The 27,182-nt window shown below is 39.4% G+C and overlaps 1 protein-coding gene across 4 annotated transcripts in view; it reads right to left on the bottom strand.

The window, feature by feature from the left end:
* Window positions 1–27,182, bottom strand: part of CNTNAP4 (contactin associated protein family member 4) — a 313,027-nt gene that overhangs the window by 147,998 nt on the left and 137,847 nt on the right. For all 4 annotated transcript variants that reach the window (XM_061386803.1, XM_061386801.1, XM_061386802.1 and 1 more), the window contains exon 4: window positions 11,804–11,951. In XM_061386803.1, coding sequence (XP_061242787.1) covers window positions 11,804–11,951 — 148 coding nt within the window. The remainder of the gene's footprint in view (window positions 1–11,803; window positions 11,952–27,182) is intronic.

The following is a 27,182-nucleotide window of genomic DNA, read 5'->3' as shown; positions in this document are numbered from 1 at the left end:
CCAACCTTTCATGCTACACCAAAGAAGATCTTGGCATCCAGTGGAAACATCCAAATGCCTTGACATTTATTACTGAGTATGCTATTTAGTGGCTCAGTGGTAAAGAATGCACCTGCCTATGCAGGAGATGCAGGAGACACGGGCTCAGTCCCTGGGTCAGGAAGACCCTCTGGAGGAGGAAATGGTAACCCACTCCAGTATTCTTGCCTGGAAAATTCCATGGACAGAGGAACCTGGCAGACTACTATCCACAGGGTCACAAAGAGTCAGATGTGACTGAGCACACAGGCATGCTATTATTATCATTTTAATAACAACTTTGGAAACGTCATATGTTCATCTCAGAGATTTTTCCCTTTTCATCAACTGCCACTGCTTGAATATAATAAACTTGGATATTTACATATTCATTCACGTTTTTGGTTTATATCATAGCGAATCAGACATTTTTCTTAATGCATCTACTTAACAAATAATTGCTGAACATGTACTGTGCTAAGTTCTATAGCAGAAGCCTGTGTAACAGTGAACATACAGGCTTCTGGCCTCACGGATCCTCAAACCATAAGGAAAAGAAAGACATCATGAGGCTCATCCCCATGTGAACAGATGCTTTTACAAATGGTAAGTGGAACTTGAAGGAAAAGGACAGGGTTATATGAGAGTTTTGAGTAGAAAGATTCAAATTAGGTTGCTGATTAGGGATGACATCTCTGAGGAAGTGATATTTAAGATGAATAGATGACCGCTATGAGAAGGTCCAGGGTCAGGAGGATGTGGGGAGGGGAGGAGTGGGTAGGAAGGGCTGGGAAGGCGGGGAGTCTGGCGAGAGATGGATGGCGTGGAAGGAACTACAGGGAAAATTCAGCTCCACAGGGAGCTGAATTACTGGCAGATCACCTTGACTCTGTGAAAGCTTGCTTCCAGATTTTTCTGGGACAGGTCTATTTTGGATTTGTCTTTAGTCCCAGGACATAACAGTTGGCCATCGGTTACGGTGTTTATTCCTAAAGCAATGCCTTTCTGGGTTTTCAGTTAGAAGCCCAAAGTGCTTAGCAAGTCTAAGATGGCAGGACTTGAATCCAAAGGTGCCCTTCCCAGAACTAGGCAGGTGCTGAATGAAGTCCCCAGGATTTTCATCTCCTGGCTCCTGCTTTTGCCCGGTGCATCGTGGGCACGTGCAAGTCAGGGATCGGGCAAGGCTTTAAGGGGACTGTGGACGCAGAAGTCAGGGCTCCCCTTCTGACACCTTGCTTTTCGGTATTCCACCCTAAAGTTCTAACCACTCTGGCAACTTTGAACTTTGTCCTCTCTCTCCTAGCAAAATTTGGCTCCCTTCTTCTTGAGTATAATGATGTTCTTAGGAGGAAGTCAGTTACACGTGGATCTCCTGGAATTTGTTTTCCATCTTTCAAAAATCAAGTCCTTTTCAAGTTTCTGCCTGTTTTGAGTTGAACTTCAAAGCCCTGAAGCAGCTTTTAAAATACATATTTTATCCAGCAACAATAATTGTTGTGGGCAGCAAGATAGTCCAATAAAAGCTCTCTCTTATGACTGGTACCTCAAAGGAAATCTCTCTCTTTTTGTGAACACATGCATGCTATTATTATCATTTTAATAACAACACTTTGGAAATGTTATATGTTCATCTCAGAGATATTTCCCTTTTCATCAACTGCTACTGCTTGAGTATAATAAATTTGGATATTATAATATATGGTGGATTGTATTATATTGTGGATATATTATAATGTGAATGTTATATAATTATTAACTTGGTCCATTAATTTATTTAGGATTGCAAAATGGGCATATACTGATTCTACTATTTCTTCTTTATTTATATAAATATAACTTAAAACAGAAAGCCCTTCTAATCTTCTATGTGATCGCCTTGAGGTACAGATTACATAGGAAAACCAGGATAAATGCTTGATGTTTTCTCCACATTTATTAGTTTTCAAAATAATGAGTCAATTCCTTAATAGCTCTCCTAGGTGACCAACGAGAGTTTTCTCTTTTAGAATTATCATGAATCCATTCTTTTAAATATAGTTAATATGTTTCAGAACTGCAGTTACCAACTTTACAGATGCTAAAATATTTGCATCTTTGATCAGTGAGAGCCTCTTCAGTTGGCTCTGTGTGCTTTTGACATAATCCTGATGGGTTTTCACAGTGTCCTTATTTCCTCGAATTTTAATAGCTAACCTTATTTTAATTTTAATATAACTTCACCTATCATCAAATTAAAATCTTAAGACTATAAACTCTGCAAAGAATTAGAATTTATCTACTTTGATTTTAGGCCAATAAGAATCTATCCTCTTTTTAAACTCTGACATAAAATAGGATCCCTTAGCTGCAGTATTAGCTGATAAACAATCTGAGAGCAAGGATTGTATTTAATGCATCTTGTCAAGATTTCAGCAGTTAACACGTTGTTAGCATTAGGTGCTCAGTCATATCTAACACTTTGCGACCCCATGGGCTGTAACCCACCAGGCTCTTCTGTCTGTGGAATTCCCCAGGCAAGGATACTGGAGTGAGTAGCCATTCCCTTTTCCAGGGCATCTGTTGGAGTTGCTTAATAATTAGATATTGGATTCAATCACAACTATACTTTAGGTAAACATAACACATTTCCTGCTTTTCCTTTCCCTGCTAACCCAACAAGTGGTGTGAGAGAGCTGCACCCTGAGTAGACAGAGTCAATTACCTAGTTTTCTTTCAGAGTTTTTCACCCACATAAACACTTGCACCTCTCATGCCACTTTATTACGTTTCCTGTTAATATATTTTCTAAGCAGAAATCTACAGATGTGAGTAGTTCTAACTCACATCTGTAGTTCTGAAAGTTCTAACTTTCAGTATTTTTTACATTACAAAATGCACACTCTTATTTTTTTAAGTTAATGTGTTTTGCACTATCTGACTTATTTCCATCTATTAAATAGAATCCATACTTTTCTCTTACATGGTCTGCCGTTAAGCACATAAGCATACAAGACTGACACTTCTGTACATTTCTTCTCTGCCAGGCCTCTCACTCACTCCTTGCCCAGGGCCCTATGCCTGATCTCTAACAGGCTGGGTGTGCCACCTGGATGATGGGGACAGCCTTCCTGAGGTTCCCCAGACCTGCTGCAATTCATTCATTCATCTATCCAGAAGACTATCTAGTTTCAACATCATAGAATGTGCCTGATGTGACTGGGGGCAGAACATACCTTCTGACCTAAACAGGAAGTACTAGAGAAACTGTCAGAAAGTGTGATTTCCACACTGAGAAAAGACCACAAGTTAAAGAATTATCTAGGTAGGGGAATAAAGGCTGGATGTGTGTGATGGCCTTATGTATCATTTAAAGATCCTAAGACTAGAAAAATCATGAAACCACAGCAGTTCAAAGACACTAATTATTTTCGCTATGGCTGGGCAGTTGGATGTTCTTCTGCTGAGGACGAGTAAGGAGAGACCCCATATTACAAAATGAGAGTGTTCACATAAGAACTAGAGAAAAAAACCAAGAATTTACTCTCAGGGCAACTGCTTCAGCAGTTTACCCACAATTAAACATTATCTCCTGCGGCTTAATTGCCATTCCGAAGGACTCCTCAGACGCACTCGCTTGAACCCGGTTATTTTCTTTTCTTGCCTTTTGTTTACCATTGTTTATTCTTTGGGACACACTGCATAGAGCAGTATTTCTTCACCATCAAACACTGTCTTTTTCTTTCTTCCACAAGTTATTTCCTTCCCAAAACCTCTTGTCCAGATCTATAAACATGTTTGCAGTGGCTACGGCCAAGACATCTGAAATTTATACTTTCCCTTTGAACCCATAAAATCTAGCTTCTGCTTCTCTCATTACTCAGGAAACAACTTCAGGTTTACCGACATAAAAGGAGAACATGCTCTTTGATATGGATTTTCCATTCACTTGGTGCTCCTTCATAACAAGTTACTGCTCTAACTCATTGGGAGAGAGGGTAATAAAACCATGTGTGGGTCTCACAACAGCCACTTTCCCAGCAATATTCACAGGGACAGCTTGCATGTATAACTCTAGCCAACACACATTAGGCACAATGGGGAGGGGGTGAGGTTAAATTTTGGCAAAAAATGCACACTACCTGAAAAACAGTATGAAGGACCTGTTTTAATTATGAGAGAAAAGCATTTCTGTCTTTCAAAGACATGAGTAGTTGTACAAACATAGCTTTAAACTTTATACTTTTATTATCGACAGTAAGTAGAAAGATTATGACTTAATAACTAATGATATTGTATAGGTTTCAATTCTGTATCTCCAACCCAGAAGCTATGGAGTTCCTATCTTCCGTATTTTTGTCGCTCAAACTCACTGAGTCAATCAGATCAGATCAGTCGCTCAGTCGTGTCCGACTCTTTGCAACCCCACGAATCACAGCACGCCAGGCCTCCCTGTCCATCACCAACTCCCGGAGTTCACTCAGACTCACGTCCATCGAGTCAGTGATGCCATCCAGCCTTCCCATCCTCTGTCGTCCCTTCTCCTCCTGCCCCCAATCCCTCCCAGCATCAGAGTCTTTTCCAGTGAGTCAACACTTCGCATGAGGTGGCCAAAGTACTGGAGTTTCAGCTTTAGCATCATTCCTTCCAAAGAAATCCCAGGGCTGATCTCCTTTAGAATGGACTGGTTGGATCTCCTTGCAGTCCAAGGGACTCTCAAGAGCCTTCTCCAACACCACAGTTCAAAAGCATCAATTCTTCGGCGCTCAGCTTTCTTCACAGTCCAACTCTCACATCCATACATGACCACAGGAAAAACCATAGCCTTGACTAGACGAACCTTTGTTGGCAAAGTAATGTCTCTGCTTTTGAATACGCTATCTAGGTCGGTCATAACTTTCCTTTCAAGGAGTAAGCATCTTTTAATTTCATGGCTGCAGTCACCATCTACAGTGATTTTGGAGCCCAGAAATATAAAGTCTGACACTGTTTCCACTGTTTCCCCATCTATTTCCCATGAAGTGATGGGACCGGATGCCATGATCTTTGTTTTCTGAATGTTGAGCTTTAAGCCAATTTTTTCACTCTCCACTTTCACTTTCATCAAGAGGCTTTTGAGTTCCTCTTCACTTTCTGCCATAAGGGTGGTGTCATCTGTGTATCTGAGGTTATTTATATTTCTCCTGGCAATCTTGATTCCATCTTGTGCTTCTTCCAGCCCAGCATTTCTCATGATGTACTCTGCATATAAGTTAAATAAACAGGGTGACAATATAAGGCCTTGACGTACTCCTTTTCCTATTTGGAACCAGTCTGTTGTTCCATGTCCAGTTCTAACTGTTGCTTCAATAGTGGAATTAATTCTTTCTCCTGCTCCCTTCCAGAACTTATTTGTTCTCCAGTGCCTCCTCCCAGTAAATGGTATCACCGTCCAGACAGTCACTCAAATTTGACGATAACTCAGTGGCTACTCACATAAAATCACCAAATTCTCTTGATGCGATAGTGAAAGAGAAAGTGCTGTCACTCGGTCCTATCCAACTCCATAGGCTGTAGTCGACCAGGATCCTCTGTCCATGGAATTCTCCAGGCAAGAATTTGGAGTGGAGTTTCCATTCCCTTCTCCAGGGGATCTTCCCAACTCAGGGATTGAACCTGGGTCTCCTGCATTGCAGGCAGACTCACTGGGGCCTCCCTGGTGGCTTAGATGGTAAAGATTCAACAGTAGTCTCATCATATTGTGAATTTGATTCAATTCAGGAGAACTCTCTTTCCATATTGCTGGTCCTCTAGTCTGAGACTCCAGCTGTCACTTGCACAAAGGAATTCAAGAAACCTTCCAACTGAGCTGCTGCCTTTAATCTGTACCCCTCATATAGCCCTCCACTCTGCACCCATATTTCAGTCTGAATCACAATTCTCAAATGCAAACTGATCCTCCAAGCATATAGACTGATCCTCATTCCCAGGCTTGACTGAGCACACCCTTTCTCCTATTTAGACCATTTTCACAGCCTCCCATGCAAAAATATCTGCACCTTAGTTTCAAAACCTACTGCCATAAACTTTCTCATACTAACCTTAGTCTATCAATCACTTCATTCCTAACACCTTATACTAATGGCACCATATTTTGCTTTGGGTTTGTGTAATTTTCATGACATCACACTTTCTCATCTTTAAGGAAGTGTATATTAATTTAAATTCCTCCCTACACCCTACCGCACTAAAAAAAGTAGATTTCTTTTTTTGCCAGTGTTAATAGATATTTAAAGGATGAACACAAGTTTGATTCATCAAGAGTACTAGTTTTGGAAGGTGACGGATCTGATTTCAGATCCTAGATCTAACACAGGCTGTGCAATTCCAAAGTCCTTAATTTCTGTGAGTCCACTTTTCCCCATGTCAGGAGATTTTTGAAGCACTGTAGTACACAATATTCTTGAGTGAGTTGCTCAGGTAACCACACTCCCCCTCAAAGTCATGGTAACATGGTGCAGGCAATGGGAACACACGAGCCGGCAGGCAGATGCAATGCTCCAGGCCTCTGCAAGCCCCCAGGAGGCCCACTTCACTGCCAACATGGACAGGTGTCCGGAGTCTGTGGTCGGGGAGAGACCCTACCCTGCTCATACTGCACCCTTAACACTTTTCCTTTTTTTTTTTTTTTCTTTTCGTTTTAACGATTGCAGAAAAAATGGGCTTGCATATCTGGGGAAAATCCAGTCTGATCTGGGCTACTCAGGAGACTTGAAGACAAAATCCTAAGCTGGATTCTTCTGCTGACCTATAGCTCGTCCTATTGAGGGCAGGGAACACTAGTGATCACAGATATTTCTGTGCCAGGCAACCCAGAGCAAGTCACAGGGGTCATTTAGCAGACCATACAATGGTAGTATACAAGTACTGACTTCACTGTGTCATTAAGATTATAAAAAATAGCATCTGACTCATATTAACTCTCCAGTGGTCAACACCAAAATCAGATTGATTATATTCTTTGCAGCCAAAGATGGAGAGGCTCTATACAGTCAGCAAAAAAAAAGACCGGGAGCTGAGTGTGGCTCAGATCATGAACTCCTTATTGCCAAATTTAGACTGAAATTGAAGAAAGTAGGGAAAACCACTAGACCATTCAGGTACAACCTAAATCAAATCCCTTAGTGAAAAATAGATTTAAGGGACTAGATCTGATGGACAAGAGTCCCTGATGAACTATGGATGGAGCTTTGTGACACTGTAAAGGAGACAGGGATCAAAACCATCTCCAAGAAAAAGAAATGCAAAAAAGCAAAATGGCTGTCTGAGGAGGCCTTACAAATAGCTGTGAAAAGAAGGGAAGTGAAAAGCGAAGGAGAAAAGGAAAGATATACCCATTTGAATGCAGAGTTCCAAAGAATAGCAAGGAGAGATAAGAAAGCCTTCCTCAGAGATCAATGCAAAGAAATAGAGGAAAAGAATAGAATGGGAAAGACTAGAGATCTCTTCAAGAAAATCAGAGATACCAAAGGAACATTCCATGCAAAGATGGGCTCAATAAAGGACAGAAATGGTATGGACCTAACAGAAGCTGAAGATATTAAGAATTAGTGGCAAGAATACAAATTCTGTATTTGTGGCAAGAAATTCTGTATTTGTGGCAAGAATACACAGAAGAACTGTTCAAAAAAGATCTTCATGACCCAGATAATCACGATGGTGTGATCGCTCACCTAGAGCCAGACATCCTGGAATGTGAAGTCAAGTGGGCCTTAGAAAGCATCACTATGAACAAAGCTAGTGGAGGTGATGGAATTCCAGTTGAGCTATTTCAAATCCTAAAAGATGATGCTGTGAAAGTGCTGCACTCGATGTGCCAGTGAATTTGGAAAACTCAGCAGTGGCCACAGGACTGGAAAAGGTCAGTTTTCATTCCAATCCCAAAGAAAGATAATAACAAAGAATGCTCAAACTACCGCACAATTGCACTCATCTCACACGCTAGTAAAGTGATGCTTAAAATTCTCCAAGCCAGGCTTCAGCAATATGTGAATCATGAACTTACAGACGTTCAAGCTGGTTTTAGAAAAGGCAGAGGACCCAAAGATCAAATTCCCAACATCCGCTGGATCATCGAAAAAGGAAGAGAGTTCCAGAAAAACATCTATTTCTGCTTTATTGACTATGCCAAAGCCTTTGATTGTGTGGATCACAATAAAATGTGGAAAATTCTTCAAGAGATGGGAATACCAGACCACCTGACCTGCCTCTTCAGAAACCTGTATGCAGGTCAGGAAGCAACAGTTAGAACTGGACATGGAACAACAGACTGGTTCCAAATAGGAAAAGGAGTATGTCACGGCTTTATATTGTCACCCTGCTCATTTAACTTGTATGCAGAGTACATCATGAGAAACACTGGGCTAGAGGAAGCACCAGCTGGAATCAAGATTGCCAGGAGAAATATCAATAACCTCAGATATGCAGATGACACCACCCTTATGGCAGTGAAGAAGAACTAAAGAGCCTCTTGATGAAAGTGAAAGAGGAGAGTGAAAAAGTTGGCTTAAAACTCAACATTCAGAAAACTAAGATCATGGCATCAGTCCCATCATTTCATGGCAAATAGATGGGGAAACCATGGAAACAGTGGCTGACTTTATGTTTGGGGGCTGAAAAATCACTGCAGATGGTGACTGCAGCCATGAAATTAAAAGACGCTTACTCCTTGGAAGGAAGGTTATGGCCAATCTAGACAGCATATTAAAAAGGAGAGACATTACTTTGCCAACAAAGGTCCGTCTAGTCAAGGCTATGGTTTTTCCCGTGGTCATGTATGGATGTGAGTTGGACTATAAAGAAAGCTGAGCACCAAAGAATTGATGCTTTTGAACTGTGGTGTTGGAGAAGACTCTTGAGAGTCCCTTGGACTGCAAGGAGATCTAACCAGTCCATTCTAAAGGAGATCAGTCCTGGGTGTTCATTGGAAGGACTGATATTGAAGCTGAAACTCCAATACTTTGGCCACCTGATGCAAAGAGCTGACTCATTTGAAAAGACCCTGATGCTGGGAAAGATTGAGGGCAGAAAGAGAAGGGGACGACAGAGGATGAGATGGTTGGATGGCATCACCGACTCAATGGACATGGGTTTGAGTGGACTCTGGGAGTTGGTGATGGACAGGGAGGCCTGGTATGCTGCGGTTCACGGGGTCACAAAGAGTCAGACATGACTGAGTGACTGAACTGAACTGAACTGAATGATAAATAGTATAATGTTTTAGTAAACTAATATTCTGCAAGGCTAATGCTATGCACACATGAGAATAAGTGTTGACTATGGTGTAATTGAGGAATTAAAGTCAACTTGATCAAATACATTCCCATAATGCATTCACACCCAACCTTGTTGAGGTTATTTTTTGGTCATCTATGAAAGTATTTTTCCATTAAGTTTATTTTTTTGTCTTTTATACAAAATTATCCAACAGAAGGGGACAACAGAGGATGAGATGGTTGGATGGCATCACCGACTCAATGGACATGAGTTTGAGCAAACTCTGGAAGACGGTGAAGGACAGGCAAGCCTGTCATGCTGCAGGCCACGGGGTCTCAAAAGTAGGACATGACTTGGCAACTGAACAGCAACAACAATATCATTTTCCATGTGTCTTTATGTTTGAGTTTAAAATACTTCCTCTCAGTATTGATCCTTCAATCGTGGGTCCATGAAAAAAGGAGGCTGACTAAATGCACAGCTGATGTACTTTCCTCCAAGAGACAGCAAATGAAGTCACAGTGAAAACACTGTTCCATGGGGCTGCAGATCAATACAAGGGTGGGAAGTGGGAGGAAGATGAGTTATCATCCAGCACAAAGCAGCAGAGAACTCAAAGGAACTTGCCGCTACTTCTCAGAGACTCAAAGACCCTCCTTTCCCAGCAGCCACTTCATAGGGACATTACAAAGGAGACTAGCATCAGTAGCCTTGTTAAACTAATGTTGAGTTTACATATGAGATTCAAAATATGAAGTGTGTGCTGCTGGGAAAACTGCTTAATATTTCTAAGACTTCTTTGGATGGGTGATTTTTAGGATTAAATTAGAATATCTATAAAAACTGTTATCTGACGCAGAGTAAGTGCTCAATAACTGTTTGCTATTATTATACAGTGATAAATATTTTGCAAAGTGGATGCTCTGAACCAGTAGAAAATGTAACTATAAATATGAATCGTTTTGGAGTTTGCTTTGCTGATTGTCCATTGTATGGCATGTAAAACTCCACAATCCTAAGACAAATAAGACTGTCCAGATTCTGTGTTCCAGAATTACAATCTGGGGTGGGATTTTTTTTTTTCTTTAAGGATAATTTTATTCAAGTGAGATCATTGTAAAGGGAGGCGCTAACACATACCAGGAGCAGCTGAGCTGAACTGCAGAAGCCAAGAAAGCTACCAGGAAGTCAGGCAGATGGTGAGAAGTTAAGCTGCCATGGCTCGTCTTGGATTTAACAGCTGGAGGAGGCAGAGCATGAGCTGGGGTTCTGGAGTCTGGCAGATGAGGCTGCAAATCCTGTCATTTCCTATCTGGGGGACTGGAGCAAGTCACAGCCTCAAGAGTCGAATCTCTAAGCTTTAGCTTCCTCATTTGCAAAGCAGGGGAATGGAAGAGTTACCTAATAATGTTTATCTGGACTTGGTTTTGAATTATAAACTAACTGCTTAATGTGGTGTCAAACATATAACAAGCACTGAAGAAAAGTGTTACTTTTAGAATTATAAAAATTAATCCTATTAACATGAGTGCTCTATTGCTATTAATACAATCATGACATTTCTGTCAACGTCGTTTCTCTGTCGGACGCAGTGCAGACAATTTCAACAAGCTGCCTGTCCTCTGTATGACATGCCCACCTTTTACGTAAATAAAGTGAGCCTGAAAAAGCGATGAGACACGTGAGAAGAAAGCTTTAGTGGCTAAAGAAATAAAGGTTTACTAGAGGAATCAGGATGTAGTGGAACTGAACAGTTCTTCTGTGGACTAAGTTGTGAGACACTGGGCAAATTACTGACTGTCTCCAAACCTCAGACTGCTGGTCTGATAATTGTAGATCATATTAACTAACTCATTGTTCTCTAATAGAAGGGCATCTGACAGGATAGTGTGGCTTGAGGTAGACTATCAATAACTCTTAGGTCCCTGTCCCACAGAAAGACATAATAAAATGCTTCATTAGGAGGAGACTAAGTGAAATCTGTGGTTTCTACCTTTTCTTATATGAAAGTATTTCAAACACACTTTACACTTTGGCAGGGGTCTTTACTTTCTCTATGAATTTATGTTCAGGGCATAGCATATTTATAAGTGAGTTTCATGGCATATTATTTTTAGGCTGCAGAGGAAAAGCATTCTTTGTTCTCATAACAGATGATTGGTTTTACTAAATGGGTCACTGTCTTTTATTAAATTTTGGCTACCCAAATGAAACATCATAAAATATAGCCTACAGAGATAAGTTCTAATATTTACAAGTTAAGATATAGTCAGTAATATCAGATTTGGGTAAATGGACTCACATGTGTCTACAAACATCTATCTATTTATCTCTATCAATTTGTCAATAAAATGCTTCCATTTCTGATTTAAAATATAAAAGCAGAAAACATAAGCCAATATTGGCATGTATGGGCACATATAGAGCTTTCCACAAAAATTGCCCCTGTTTTTCCGTCTCTTTACATACTCTAAAGTCAATTTCAGCATATAGTTGGCTTTTAAAACATCTCCTTTGATATCTATTCCACTGCGTTGGATAAACAAATACTTACTATATGCACATCCAAACACCTCAATTCGCATTCCAATTCTGCCCTTGGGGTTCCACTCTAGAGGGATGAAGCGCAGAAATCTGGCTTTGATAGAAGGCTGGAGTCTATAGTACACAACACTGTCTGCGTTTGCATTTCCTACAAACCCCTAGAAGAAAAGAGCAAGAAGGAAATCAGTGCATCTGGAGAGTATCTATTTCACTTTGTCCCCTAAAACGCCAATAAGCAGTGTCTGATTTGCTTTTTAACTTATAAAATGGCAACCATTTAAAGAAGATCATATCATTAACAGTTATATCATAAAGTTTCATCTGCAGAAGTTACTATGGTCTAAACTGCTTTCTATATAGCAGTTTAAATCCCACCATCTGCATGAAGTCAGCTTTCACTGTGAAACCCCCAGTAAAGTTTGTTTCTATGAAGTGCAGATGAAAATAAAAGTTACTGACATGAACAGTGAGAACATCCTCTTGTATTCAAAAACTAGAATCGGATTCCGCATGGAAGTTGCTCATGTAGTTGATGAATGAGTAAGATTCAGACTTGTTTCTGCTGTTTCACTTTCTCATCTTACTCAGCAACATAAAGGAAAGTATCACCAGACATTCAAGTCAGAGCTACACTCTGAGAATAGGCTCTTAAACTTCACTCACCACACAGCCGGATACACACATTAAAAACTGTTGTTACATGTCATTTTTATTCAATAAAAAAATAATAAAGTAAAAGCATCTCTATTTAAAAATTGTTAAGGGAAACTGGAATCAATAATAATTTGGAAAGATGTGAAATTAGACTGACAGACTCTAGAATCTGAAGCTATAAAGACCATAGGAATGCTGCTGAGCTAGTACCATCAAATTGCAAATGAGGAAATTAAATGTCAAAATGGCAAGAAAAAAAAAACCCTCTGGTGTTTGCAAAACTATTATATGGTATGACCAAGAGCAGTGTTCCTTTCACAATATCAGGATGCATCTACCTAACACCTGCAAAACCCACACTTAAACAGCTTTTATTTTCTCCTACATGACATATGGTAAAGCTGCATATGTGAAAAAGTTAGGATGAGACAGAAACTGTTCTCAATAATTGATATTTAACTTTTAAATTTTTTATTTCTTCTTTTCTGTGTCCTCTTCCACCTCTTCTTCCCCTTCCACCTTCCTGTTCTCCTTCTCTTCCCCTCCTCCTCCTCCTTTTTTTGTTTAACTGTAACAATCAAGACATGCAACAAAATAAGGGATCTTATTATGATCTACTCAGCCACGTGGTAGGTCCCCTTACCATGACTCGATCCACAAATGAGGTCACGTTCATGTAGACCATACCAGACTAAGCAAATATTTCAGTAACACCAATACCCAGGGAATCTATCCATTTGCCTCCTTTTCTTTCTACTTCACAAATAAGCATTTACCAAAATATTTTCTAACACAGTAAAAATAATAATAATAATAAAGTTGGGTTTTTCATAAAGAAAGAAAGTGAAGTGAAGTAGCTCAGTTGTGTCCAACTGTTTGCGACCCCGTGGACTGTAGCCTACCAGGCTCTTCCCTCCATGGGATTCTCCAGGCAAGAGTACTAGAGTGGGTTGCCATTTCCTTCTCCAGGGGATCTTCCCAACCCAGGGATTGAACCCAGGTCTCCCACATTGCAGGCAGACACTTTAAGGGTTTTTCATAGTCAAATTAATTTGATTTGATTCCCCTTATCCCTCAATGCCCCAATACCTCATACACCCAATTTTCAGGCTCACACAAAATAAGCAGTTCTGTGACAGTGTCTTCAAATTATATCCCAAATCGGGGCATCTCCCTTCATCTCAGCTATGACCACCCAGTTCAACAAAGCAGTATTTCACCAGAACTACTTCAATGGCCTCCTCCTTATCTTTTCAGCCTTCTCTTTCCGATGCCCATGCCCAACCATATCCCTAATCTCGTTCCCTCTGAGCAGTCAGTATGATTTTTAAAGGTAAAATAAATTATGTTACCCCCACTGCTTCCTTTACCACTTAGAACAAAATCCGAATTCCTTATCAGACATTAGCACCATCTTTGGCAACCTCGTCCACAACGCTTGAAGCACAGGGAGCCTCCGTGTGAAAACCAAGTTCAGCTCCCCTGAGCGCCTTTACCACCGGCTGTTCACTCCCCTCTGAAAGTTCTTCCCTTATGATCTTGGCACAACCAGCTCCTCTTGGAATCTCAGGCTTTGTTCTAAAGAGAGCCACCTAAGACGGACCCTTTCTGATCCCCCAGGTTCTGAAGGAGTGTACCTGGCACCCTGGCATCTTATTACCTTTCTGTTTTATTTTCTTCATATTACTCATTATTTGGGGATCTTTTTTGATTATTTGTTTATCTTCCACCCCCACCCCTCCATCACCCAGAAGATAAGCTCTATTAAGCATGGACTTTTACTGACCTTCCTTCTGCAGTACCTAGAACATGGCTGGGCTCAAAGTGGTTCTCAACAAAATATCTGTTGGATGTGCATGTTTGGGTAACACTGGGCTTAAAAACAAACCAAAGTTCAACAAGTTTCTCAACTATAGTATCTCTCTGAACACGTCAAATGAGAAGGTACAAATGAGCACTGTATCTCCTGAGGGAGCAACAGTTATGCAGCATGCTTGAAATCTGTTAGTCCCATATTCTTGGCTAGTATTTCCCAGAACATAAACAGGAGAACATCATTTAATCCCATCGATATTTGGACTCTAATAACCAGACACTTCTAGAATGTTCCATCTATTCCACGAGTTGAGGACCTAGTATAAAAGGTCAACTGTGTCACACTACCTAATATCCATCCTCACTTCATATTTAGCACACCAGGGTTTCCTTTTCTGTCAAAACCACTCACATTTGCCTGAAAATGTCCATTTATTCTGACCTTTTCCTTAGAATGGCTGATGAAGGGCAGTTTTATTTTAGACAGTATTTCCCAAACCTGAATGACATATTAAACGTCCCAGTGCTCAGACTGGGCATTGTTGTACACGTGTGTGTGCGTGTCTGATTCTTTACAGGCTCTCCAAGTCAGGGTAATGTGTCCCCAAGGTTGAGGACCAAGTTTATAGATATTCAATCCTAATCAGACTTTCTTATACTTCTGATTCTGTTTTCCTGGGTACAGCTGGCAGGTTAATACAATACCTAATTATGATTTCTTGCAGGGAACAGCTGGATGATGAATTAGATAGCCCTCCAAAATATCTCGCATTTTTCCAAAATTAATCTAAGTTCACAGATTGAGATAGATGGCACTGTGATGATCTCAGCATTTAAGGGGATTGGGAGAAAAGATGCAGGTGACAGTGGCTACGGGTAGGTAAATGGAAAGAGGACATCTGTAAATGGAAGATTTTCACAGTTTATGTGATCAGTTTATGAGCTATTTGAATTTTGAGAACATAAAGAAGAAATGCAAATTACTTAGTTTGTCTAGGTTATAAAAACATCTGGGCACATTCAAAATTTTAAGCGATTATTTCTTACAAGGGATAAGGGAAATTTTGAGGTGGGGATTATGAGATTTTAACTTAGTACAGTTTATTCATTTATAAATTTTTTAACTAGCATGTACTAATTTTACAGTAATTAGCAAAATAAAGTAACACATACATGTCAGTGTGTACAATGGCAGAACAGGCAAAAATATCACTTAGTAGCGCTTTGGGCACCTTTAATAATATTCTAATATCAATAACCTTGGGAAAACATGCACCATTACTACTAATTAAATATATTTAACTGAACAATAATATTTGCATTTTTTGCTCCCCGTGTTGATAACTTAAAACATAGGATAACAAAGATTCTGTTGTGGAATTCAATAATCTAACAGGAATTTTTGTATAATGTCTATGACTGAGACAGGGAATTAAAGCCATGTTGCTTTATAAATGAAAAGTCCAATGCATACTAATATTCCTAATGTAATTCCATTGCCTAAGAGACTTTCCTCAATTTGCTATAAGATTTTTTCATATCATTATAATTCACAAAGGAATGCGTGAATTTAAACGTCTCATTCTCTTTTGAAAAAATAATTTTATTATGAGAATGTGTATGTCCTCCCTCATACTACAGATTCTGAACTTGAGCATGGGTCCACATGACCTGAGGCACTGTCATGCATCACATCTGCGGGAGGGGCTTTAGAGTCTGCATTTCAATGCAGGTCAGACTGACTTGTGCTTTTGGTCTTTGGCCTGCTCCTTGAACATTCTTCAGGCTTGTGGATAAATCGTGCTCTTTTCCCCTTGCTATTTCATCTCAAAATTTTTCAGAGAGAGAAAAGGTTTTAGCAGAAGAGTTCACTAGGGTTAACTTCCAAAAGCAGGAATAAGTAAGTAACAAATGTCTGTTGTGCTATCAATCAGACTGTCTTCAACATGAAAGGTTGTGTCTCAACATCAGACACAGCAGAAATATATATTATGTAGTTTTAATACTTGCCTCAAGGCTGTGAAGTATTTTTCTGCTCACCATAAAACTGAGGATAACAAAAATTATAGAGGTTATGTGCCTAGAACCACACAGCTAGAAAGTGACAGGGTAAGGATTTAATTCCATACTTCTCTGAATCAAAAGCCCATAATTTAGCTAAGCATCAAAAGGCCTCACTCTTACAGGACATGAAAACACCAACCAACCCTAGAGGAAACCTGATATTTTATCTGAGGGTTTTCTTCCATTTTTCTCATAATTTATATTTAACATCTTAGACACATTTGAAATTAATGCAACTTAGATTATTACTGGCTGGAACATATCTCTTCCAGTTGATTTTACAGACAATAGGATTGTTCCATTAACTACGTTTTCTCGAAATTAAAAGACAAATGTTCAATTATCAATAGGATACTTTCATATAAATGGTAACCTCCTAGTAGATGCATAATATAAAAGAATATGCCATCAGATCATCAAATATATGAAATATCTAAAAGTAAAATTAAGGTGATGTGTCTTATGTGATAAAAATCAAAAGCCTTAATTATATTTTTCTTCAAGACTTGATGATTTTCAAACTCAATGAGGTGTTCATAGATGGGTTTAGAAATGTATTCTAACCAAGATAATTTATTGAGTTAATGAATTAAAGTTTCTCACAGGATTTTAAGTATTTTCATAGCGATTCTAAAGTTTATGAAGAAGTGTAATAGCATTAATTTCTTTTGCAAATAGTAATTGAGCAATTCATCTATGAAAGCCAAGATGCATAAAGGAAGATAGCCATATGGCAGTTCATAAGGGGCTCCAAAACATGGCTGTAATAAATCAGAAACACGGGAGCAGTTACCTGCTGTTTTCCAGCAGATTTGTAACTACACATAGAATCGTCCAGCTCCCACCAAAATAAATAGTAACGTGAGTAGAAATTCAATACAACAAACAGGCAAACAGTAAAATCCTCTGACCTCCCTTATTCGTGTGACTTACATATGACCTTTTTTCCAAGTACAATTCATTTTGACACAGTCAGCTAATAGATAGACACTAAATATATCACAGCAACATGCTGTCTAATGGAAATCAGCTCTTTATTTTATGATGTTGGTTATAAATCTTTACTAAGTATGCCTCCCATGAGATCAGGTCTAGAAAAATGTAAAAGAAAAAGCAAAGAAAAATAAGAACTATCAAAAAATGGGCAATATGCTAACATAAACCCAGATAAGATTAACATTTAAACATATTAATATGCTGCATAAGACACTGCAACTGTATCTAACAGAAGTTGATTCTATCTTGAGTGTGAATGGAATTTGTTTAACGTAATAGAAGATCAGCAAGGGAGTATAGCAGTCAAATCAGAAAGTTAAGTTTTGTTCTGAATATACAATAACACTCAATTTTCAAAATAAAAGGGTATCAAATTTTATTAATATTAAATCAGTTTCTATTATCTCTCTCAGAAAATATTCAATAGCTTTAAAATATTTATTTTGAGGGATACCAAATTATTAACAATAGTCCACTGAGGAACCGCAAACCAGCCATTATATTAGAATCTGTGGATGCACAAAGCTGTAACATATACTGGTTAGGCCCTTTCAGCACAGAAGGGTTCAAATTCTCAAGACAGAAATATCAAAGGGAAAGAGAGAAAAAGTACATGAAAGATGCATCCTTCACTGAAGTCCATAACTATTGTTCCTGTTCACTTTCTCAGTTGTGTCCGACTCTTTGCAACCCCACGCACTGCAGCACGCCAGGCCTCCCTGTCCATCACCAACTCCCAGAGCTTGCTCAAACCCATGTCCATCAAATTGGTGATGCCATCAAACCATCTTATCCTCTGTTGTCCCCTTCTTCTCCTGCCCTCAATCTTTCCCAACATCAGGGTCTTTTCCACTGAGTCAGCTCTTCACATCAGGTGGCTAAAGTATCAGAGCTTCAGCTTCAGCATCAGTCCTTCCAATGAATATTCAGGGTTGATTTTCTTTAGGATGGACTGGTTTGATCTCCTTGCTGTCCAAGGGACCCACAAGAGTCTTCTCCAACAACACAGTTCTAAAGCATTCTTTATAGTCCAACTCTTACATCCATACATGACTACTGGAAAAATCATAACTTTGACTACACAGACCTTTGTCAGCAAAGTAATGTCTCTGTTTTTTAATATGCTGTCTAGGTCTGTTAGAGCTTTTCTTCCAAGGAGCAAGTGTCTTTTAATTTCATGGCTTCAGTCACCATCTGCTGTGAGCCCAAGTAAATAGTCTGTCACTGTTTCCATTGTTTGCCCATCTATTTGCCATGGAGTGTTGGGACTAGATACCATGGTCTCAACTACTGTTGAGATATAGTAACAAATTGTTATGTGGCTGATATATGGACATAAATTTATATTAGGGTAATACATGGATAATTTTGTGGAAGATTAAAATTTGATTGAGATGCAAAATAACTTTTAACTAAAACCTAATTATATTAAGGTAATGGTAGATTAGGAGATTCTGAACAACTCCCCTGCTAAAAGCTGTACAAAATGAGAAACAGGGACTGAAGATCTAAAAGACAATAAAATATTAAATGTCCAAGATCTGGGAGAAGAGCAGCCAAAGAGACCAGCCCTACTTTTGGGACCCTTGTTTTCCTCTTTAGCTGACCTAAGGATTTCTAAAGAGAAGAAACTGAGCAGACCTTTGGACAACTTCACAGAGTTAAAGATAAAAATTTAGTTCTAGAGCCCTCAAGGGCATGAATATCCCATAAGCTTCCATGCAGTTCATGTCAAAACTTTGAGAGTCTACAGCTAAGAATAAATGGTAAGATGCAGAGAGACAACTCCCCACAGGGATGAAAATTCAGCTTCCCATTTTCTCCACCTGTGAGATTACATGACGGTCAGAGAGGCTTCATGCTCCTTGCTGCCTGCAGAAGCAACTGTAATTATACTCTGTAGGAAGATATCCTTCTATATCTCAAATTATCTGTTCAATTCTTCATATATAATGTCCTACACACAATAGAAAGCAATAAAACATCAGCAAAAATTGTTCTTAAAGGAAATTTATAGTCTTGAACATGCACATAGGTTAGTGAATAGGAAAGGCATCAGCTATGTTATTTAAAGAACTGGGAAACCATTACTCTACAGAACAAGAAAGTGGGGCAAGCTGAAAATCAAATCTCAGTTTTCTGAGAGCCATCAGAAACTTGAGATTACATGCACTGAGTTGTGTCCCTCCTAAAGCGTGTAGGGTGAAGCCCTAACCACTTCCATGGTGAGAGTATTGGGAGGTGGGAATTTGGGGAGGTAATCAGATTTAGAGGAAGTCATGAGGGTTGGGGACCCCATGATGGGGTTAGCATCCTTACAAGATGAGGAAGACAGACCAGAGCTTCCTTTCACTTTGCCAGGTGAGGACACAGTAAGAAGGCTGATGTCTGCAAACCATGAAGGCTCCTCACGAGGAACTAAGTCAGCCAGCACCTTAATCCTAGACTTCCTAACCTCCAGAACTGTGAGAAATAAATGCCTGTTTTTTGAGCCATCCAGCCTATAGCATTTTGTTATAGCAGCTTGAGCTGACTAATACACACGGCAAACCACACCTCTGAGATCCGGAGAGAGAAGGCTACCCAAAGACAGCAGAAATCTGTCCATCTGCCGGTGTCATAAACTGATAGGGGCTCCCATGGTAATTTTGATGAATTGATAGAGGCCGAGTGTGGGCTAGCATGAGAATGAGAAACTCTTGAGGCCTTGTCACAGAGCATAGATAGTTTCCTGGAGGGAAAGCCCACAGTAATGCTCTGTGACAATCAGAAAAAAAAAAAATTCTTCTTGGCTCTAGCAAGGAGGGGTAAGGGTAATCACTGCTACACTCAGAGTGATCTACCATCCAGGGGAAAATCTGCCAGAGCCTATTCCCTGATGGCTCAGTGAATAAAGGATCCACCTGCAGTGCAGCAGACATGGGTTCGATCCCTGGTTCAGGAAGATGCCCTAAAGAAGGAAACGGCAACCCACTCTGGTATTCTTACCTGGAAAATCCCTTGGACAGAGGAGCCCGGCAGGCTGTACAGTCTATGGGGTGACAAGGAGTCAGACGCAACTAAGCACACAACCTCCCCAGGACCTCTAGAAACACTAGTGAAGGCCACAGTTTTAAGACAAAGGCACTGACATTTAATCACAATATTGGAGAACATTCTTATTCTCTCTCATCATACCACCAATGCCAACAGGACTCCAGTATAATAATACTGGATAACAACAGAGAAAAATGTGAAACCCAGACCACCTCTGAAGAGGATGCTGAAGTCAAAGGAGGGGCAAAAACAAGGGTACTAGATGGATTTGAAGTCTATGACACCTATAGCGTGTCTGCTGCTGCTGCTGCTGAGTCACTCCAGTCGTGTCCGACTCTGTGCGACCCCATAGACAGCAGCCCACCAGGCTCCCCGTCCCTGGGATTCTCCAGGCAAGAACACTGGAGTGGGTTGCCATTTCCTTCTCCAATGCATGAAAGTGAAAAGTGAAAGTGAAGTCGCTCAGTCATGTCCAACTCTTAGCGACCCCATGGACTGCAGCCCACCAGGCTCCTCCGTCCGTGGGATTTGCCAGGCAAGAGTACTGGAGTGGGGTGCCATTGCCTTCTCCGTATAGCATGTATAGAAAACATTAAATACAGCCCAATTTCTAGCCAGATTAATATAAACTCTCAAACAAAGACCTATTTACCTCAGTTCCCATGACTAGACACAAAATGTCCAAATTTCAACAAAAAGTTGCAAGGCAGGCAACCAGCAAGACTATCATCAAAACTTAATGACAATCACCATCAGGTTCACATATCTTACAGATGTTTGAATTATCAGACTAGAAATTTTTTAAAAATTATAATGAATATGGGAAGAACTCTGATGGAAAAAGTGGACAACATGCAAAAACACCTGGGTAATATCAGCAGAGACATGAAAATCTAAGAACCAAAGATTCCAAAATATTTAGAAATCAAAAACACTGTAACAGAAATGAAGAGTATTTTTAATGGGTACATTGATACATTCAACATAGCCAAAAAAGAATCAGTGAGCTTGAAGATAAGAAAATACAAACTTGCCAAATTGAATTGCAAAGAGGAAAAAAAAAGTGGAAGGGAATATCCAATAACCATAGGAAAACTGTAAAAGTTGTAATGTATCCAAAAAATGGAATAGAGAAGGTGAGTAGAGAGAACGGAGCTGAAAAAATATTTGAAATGATAACGGCCAATGAATTTCTAAAATGAATGACAGACACAAGGTCCAAGAAGTTCAAAGAATAATAAGCAGGTTAGAAATCCAAATAAAAACTATATTTAGTCATACACATTCCAAGTGCAGAAAACCAAAACTAAAGAGAACATGTTGAAAGAAGCCAGAGGAATACCTTACCTTTGGAAGAACAAGAATAAGGACTACACTGGACATCAGAAATTATATCAGAAATCATACAAGCAAGTAGAGAGTGGAGTGAAACATTTAAGGTGTTGAAAGAAGTGAAAATAATCTTAGAATCCTATAGCCAGAGAAACTATCCTTCAACACCAAATGAGAAATAAAGATTTTCTCAGACAAAAGCTGATGATATTCACCACTAGTAGATCCGCTCTGAAAGAAATATTTAAAAGAAGTTCTTCAGACAAAGGAAATGATATATGTCAGAAACCTCGATCTATGCAAAGAGAGGAAGAGTATTTGAGAAAGAATAAAAAAAGGTAAGATAAATTTATTTTTCTTATTCTTGTTTAAAGAAACAACGTGTGCTAAGTTGCTTCAGTTGTGTCCGACTCTTTGCGACCCCATGGACTGTAGCCTGCCAGGCTCCTCTGTCCATGGAATTCTCTAGGCAAGAATACTGGAGTGGGTTGCCGTGCCCTTCTCCAGAGGATCTTCCTAACCCAGGGATCGAACCCACGTTGCTTATGTCTCCTGCATTGGCAGGTGGGTTCTTTACCACTAGCACAACCTAGGAAGCCCCAAAGAAACAACAGGAAGAGATAAAACAGAATCCTACAAAATGCTCAATTAAATTCAAATAAGGCATTTAAAAGAAGGACAACAAGAAAAAGAAAAGAGGGGAACAAAAAACATAAGACAGGGCTTCCCTGGTGGCTGTGGAAAAGAATCTACCTGCCAATGCAGGAGACACGGGTTCGATCCCTGATGGGGGAAGATTGCACACGTCGCAGAGCAATAGGCCTGTGTGCCCCAGCGACGGGACCTGCAGCTATTGAGTGTATTACTGTGTCCCGACTACTGAGGCCCATGCGCCTGGAGCCCATGCTCCGCAGCAAGGGGGCCACCGCCGTGAGGAGCCTGTGCCCTGCAGCCAGGGAGCAGTCCTGGCTCACAGCAAAGACCCCACACAGCCAAAAATAAAACAAAAACACAGTACAAATACAACAAAGAGAAAACAGCTGCAAACGTGATAGACAATATTAATCCAAATATATCAATAAGCACTTTAAAAGTGGATCTAAATATGCTGCTTAAATCACAGAGATCTTTAGAGCTGTATAAAGGATGACCAGATCCAACTATTTGCTATCTATAAGAAATTTATTTTAAATGAAAGATTAAAACTGATTAAAAGTAAAGACATGGAGAAAGATAAGCCATGTTAATCTCAAAAATTCATAAATAGCAAAATTAAAACCACCAGATCAATAAAACAGTAATCAGGAAGAGTTTATTGTACATGTTAAGAACAGTTTAGAACTGGACGCTTGCAACCTCAAAACTAATATGAAGCTCAGAGGCAAAATGTTACAGAATGGCTTACGAAGTGAAAAAATGAGGAAGCGGTTTAACCTTTACGGTGATTGGTTATTACAATGAGGGTTTCTAGAGGGCAGGGGATTGCTCAAAAGTGATTATTTAATACCATGTTAAGGAAGATGACTTAAGTTTCTTTGATGATTATCAGAGGCATTTACAAGAAGTAAACTAAGTTAAGTTTTGCTTATGCACATGAAGTAGGCTAGATTTAGTTTTGCTTATATGGCTTAAATGGTTTTGTCTCCTCAGGGAATTTTCAAGTTTGATGTTCATTTTATATTTTACTTTTCACAGTGATGCTAAATCTAAATAAACCTAGGATAGCTATATTAATTTCAGACAAAGCAGACTTCAGAAAAAGGAAGATTATCATAGATAAATCAGCACACCGCACAATGACAAAAATATCAATTTTCCAAGGTGGCTTAACATTCCTCTCAGCATGTGGACCTAACAGCAGAGCCCCAGCACACAAGGCACACACTGACGGGACAATCAGGAGAGACAGGCAAATCCATTATAACAGCTGGACTAATTGATACGTCAAGGAGGGAGAAAAGCAGCAAGAATGTAAAAGGCCCTCATCACTGTTAATCAACTGGATCTAACTGACATTTTAGGCTCTTCCAGCCAACAGCAGCAGAAACAGTCCTCTCCAGTTCATGAAGCATGCATGGGCCCTCACAAATTTAAAAGAATACAAATCATACAAAGTATGCTCTCAAATCACAATAGAATTCAACTATTAATCAGTAACAGAAAGATAGCTAGAAAGTCACAAAATGTTTGAAAATAACCCGAGTTGAAGCAGAAATCCCAAGTCAAATTTTTAAAAACTGATGTAAATGAAAATACAATTTATGAAAATTTGTGGGGTACAGCAGAATTTTTAGCATTAAATGTATGTATTAGAAACAATAAAGATCTAAATAAATAAGTTTCTATCTTAGGGAACTAAAGGATATAGAGCAACTTAAGTCTAAAGAAGAAAAGAAGTAATAAAAATATACACCACAAGTTATTGCAATAGAAAACAGAATGCGTTAGAGAAAATCAACAAAACCAAAAGCTGGTTCTTTGAAAAGTTTGCTAAAATTGATAAATCTCTAGTCATGCTGTCCAAGAAAAAAAGATCAAGAAGACCCAAATTATCAATATCACGAGTGGAATAGAAGTCACTGCTATCGAGCACATGGACATCAAAAGAAGGAAGGAGAAGATTCATGAGCTGAGGATGAATGCAGACACCAGGAAGAATACAGTAAGTTAAAACCAAGGATGAAACAGGAAGTAGATACTAAAAATAAGGCTTCAAAGGACATCTATTTAATTTTTGAAGTATAAGATCATGGCATCTGGTCCCAACACTTCATGGGAAATAGATGGGGAACCAGTAGAAACAGTGTCAGACTTTATTTTGGGGGGCTCCAAAATCACTGCAGATGGTGACTGCAGCCATGAAATTAAAAGACGCTTACTCCTTGGAAGGAAAGTTATGACCAACCTAGATAGCATATTCAAAAGCAGACATTACTTTGCCAACAAAGGTCCGTCTACTCAAGGCTATGGTTTTTCCAGTGGTCATGTATGGATGTGAGAGTTGGACTGTGAAGAAGGCTGAGCACCGAAGAATTGATGCTTTTGAACTGTGGTGTTGGAGAAGACTCTTGAGAGTCCCTTGGACTGCAAGGAGATCCAACCAGTCCATTCTGAAGGAGATCAGCCCTGGGATTTCTTTGGAAGGAATGATGCTAAAGCTGAAGCTCCAGTACTTTGGCCACCTCATGCGAAGAGTTGACTCATTGGAAAAGACTCTGATGCTGGGAGGGATTGGGGGCAGGAGGAGAAGGGGATGACAGAGGATGAGATGGCTGGATGGCATCAGTGACTCGATGGACATGAGTTTGAGTGAACTCTGGGAGTTGGCAATGGACAGGGAGGCCTGGCGTGCTGCGATTCATGGGGTCGCACAGAGTCGGACGCGACTGAGCGACTGGACTGATAGTTGATTTACAACATTGTGCCCATCTTTGCTATGCAGCAAAGTGACTCAGTTATACGCATACATATACTTTCATTATATTCTTTTCCAGTATGGTTTATCACGGGATATTGAGGACAGTTCCCTGTGCTATTCAGCAGAACCTGTTGCTATCCATTCTAAATGGAACAGTTTGCATTTACCAACTCAAACTCCCAGTTCACCCATCACCCTTCCCCCTCCCCCTTGCAAACCACAAGTCTGTTCTGTATCAGTCTGTCTGTGTTATAGATACGTTCATTTGTGCCACAGTTTAGATTCTACGTATAAAGGATATTATATGGTATTTGTCTTAAGGTTTTGAAGGAGATTTAGATGAAAAAAAAAAAAACAACCCACTAGCTAGACCGATCAAGGGAAAGAGACACAACCAATATCCGGAATGCAAAATAGCATTTTACCATCCTACACACATGAGAATGATAATAAGAGAATATCTGGAATAATTTTATGCCAATAATTTTAAAGATTAAATAGACATATTCCAAACTGTAATTTACCAAAGCAGGTGAGAAACAGGGAAATCTGAGTTGCCTATATATAGGCAAAACTAAATCTACAATTTAAAAATGTTCCCACACAGAAAACTTCAGTCCCTTTTGTTTTCCCTAATGAATTCTTCTCAATATTTGAGGATATAACAACACAAGCATCATATAAGCACTTCAAAAAAGTAGAAGAACAGAATTGTTTCCCAGTTTGTTTCGTGAGGCCAGCGTAACTGTGATATCAAAATCTGAGGGAAAAAACGTAAGGAGGAAAACAAAAGCCAATCTTATTAAAATACAGATCCCACAATCCTTAAAAGAAACTTGCAATATTATATTAGGATATAAAAATAAAGAAAAGCTATAATAGGTCAAAATGCAATCAAGTTTATTCCAGGAATATAAGGAGTGCTTAACATTTAAAAACTCTTCAATGTAATTAATCAAGTTGAAGAAAATATAGTCTTCTAGATAAATGCAGAAATAGTCTTTGATTAAACTCAGCAATTAAACAAGATTAAAACCTTTAGCCAAGTACGGAATATCTACAAGTTTTACAGTCAGCATCACAAATAGGACAAGATTCTGAGAGTTGTTTAAGAGTTTGGGTCCCAGGCAAGCATGTTGTCTACAGACCCATCAATTCAACCTGTAGTGAATATTCTAATTAGTACAGTGAAAGTGAAAGTCGCTCAGTTGTCTCTGACTCTTTGTGATCCTATGGACTGTAGCCTGCCAGGCTCCTCTGTCCATAGAATTCACCATATTGGAGTGGGTAGCCATTCCCTTCTCCAGGGGATCTTCCCCACTCAGGGGTCAAACCCAGGTCTCCCGCATTGCGGGTGGATTCTTCACCATCTGAGCCACCAAGGAAGCTTAAGAATACTAGAGTGGGTAGCCTACCCCTTCTCCAGAGGATCTTCTGACCCAGAAATCAAACCAGGGTCTCCTGCATTAGAGGCAGATTCTTTACCAGCTGAGCTACCAGGGAAGCCTAATTAGTACAATAAGGTAACAAAAATATTTAACAGGTAATAAGGATTGGAAAGGAAAAAATAAAACTGCTGTTATTCATAGGCTGCATGATTGTGTATGTGTATATATATATATATATTTTTTTTTTTACTGCATATAGAGTTTAGCAAATCCACTGGATAAAAGTCTGTATATAAATATGAACTGAAGTTACACATCTGTTAAAAGAGCTAAAATCCAGGACACTGACAACACTAAATATTGGAAAGGATGTGGAACAACAAGAACGCTCACACATTCTTAGTAGAAACACAAACAGACAGGAATCACCAAGATATTCATGAAGAAAAACAAAGTCAAAGGATTTTCTTTACTGAATGTGAAGTCTTAACAATGTGATCCAAAAAAAGAGAGAGAGAGACAATGTCGTATTGGCAGAGAGGTACTCAGACAGAACAATGGAACAGAATACAGACTGAACGAACATATATGCACAGTACATTTTGAAAATGTTTGCAATGCAGAGCATTAAAAAAAAGAAACAAACAACTTCTTTTAAGTGCATAGTGCCAGGCCAATCGAATATC

The sequence above is a fragment of the Bos javanicus genome, chromosome 18, assembly GCF_032452875.1.
Source record: "Bos javanicus breed banteng chromosome 18, ARS-OSU_banteng_1.0, whole genome shotgun sequence".
NCBI classification, from domain to species: Eukaryota; Metazoa; Chordata; class Mammalia; order Artiodactyla; family Bovidae; genus Bos; species Bos javanicus.
This window is presented reverse-complemented; position numbering and strand designations above follow the sequence as displayed.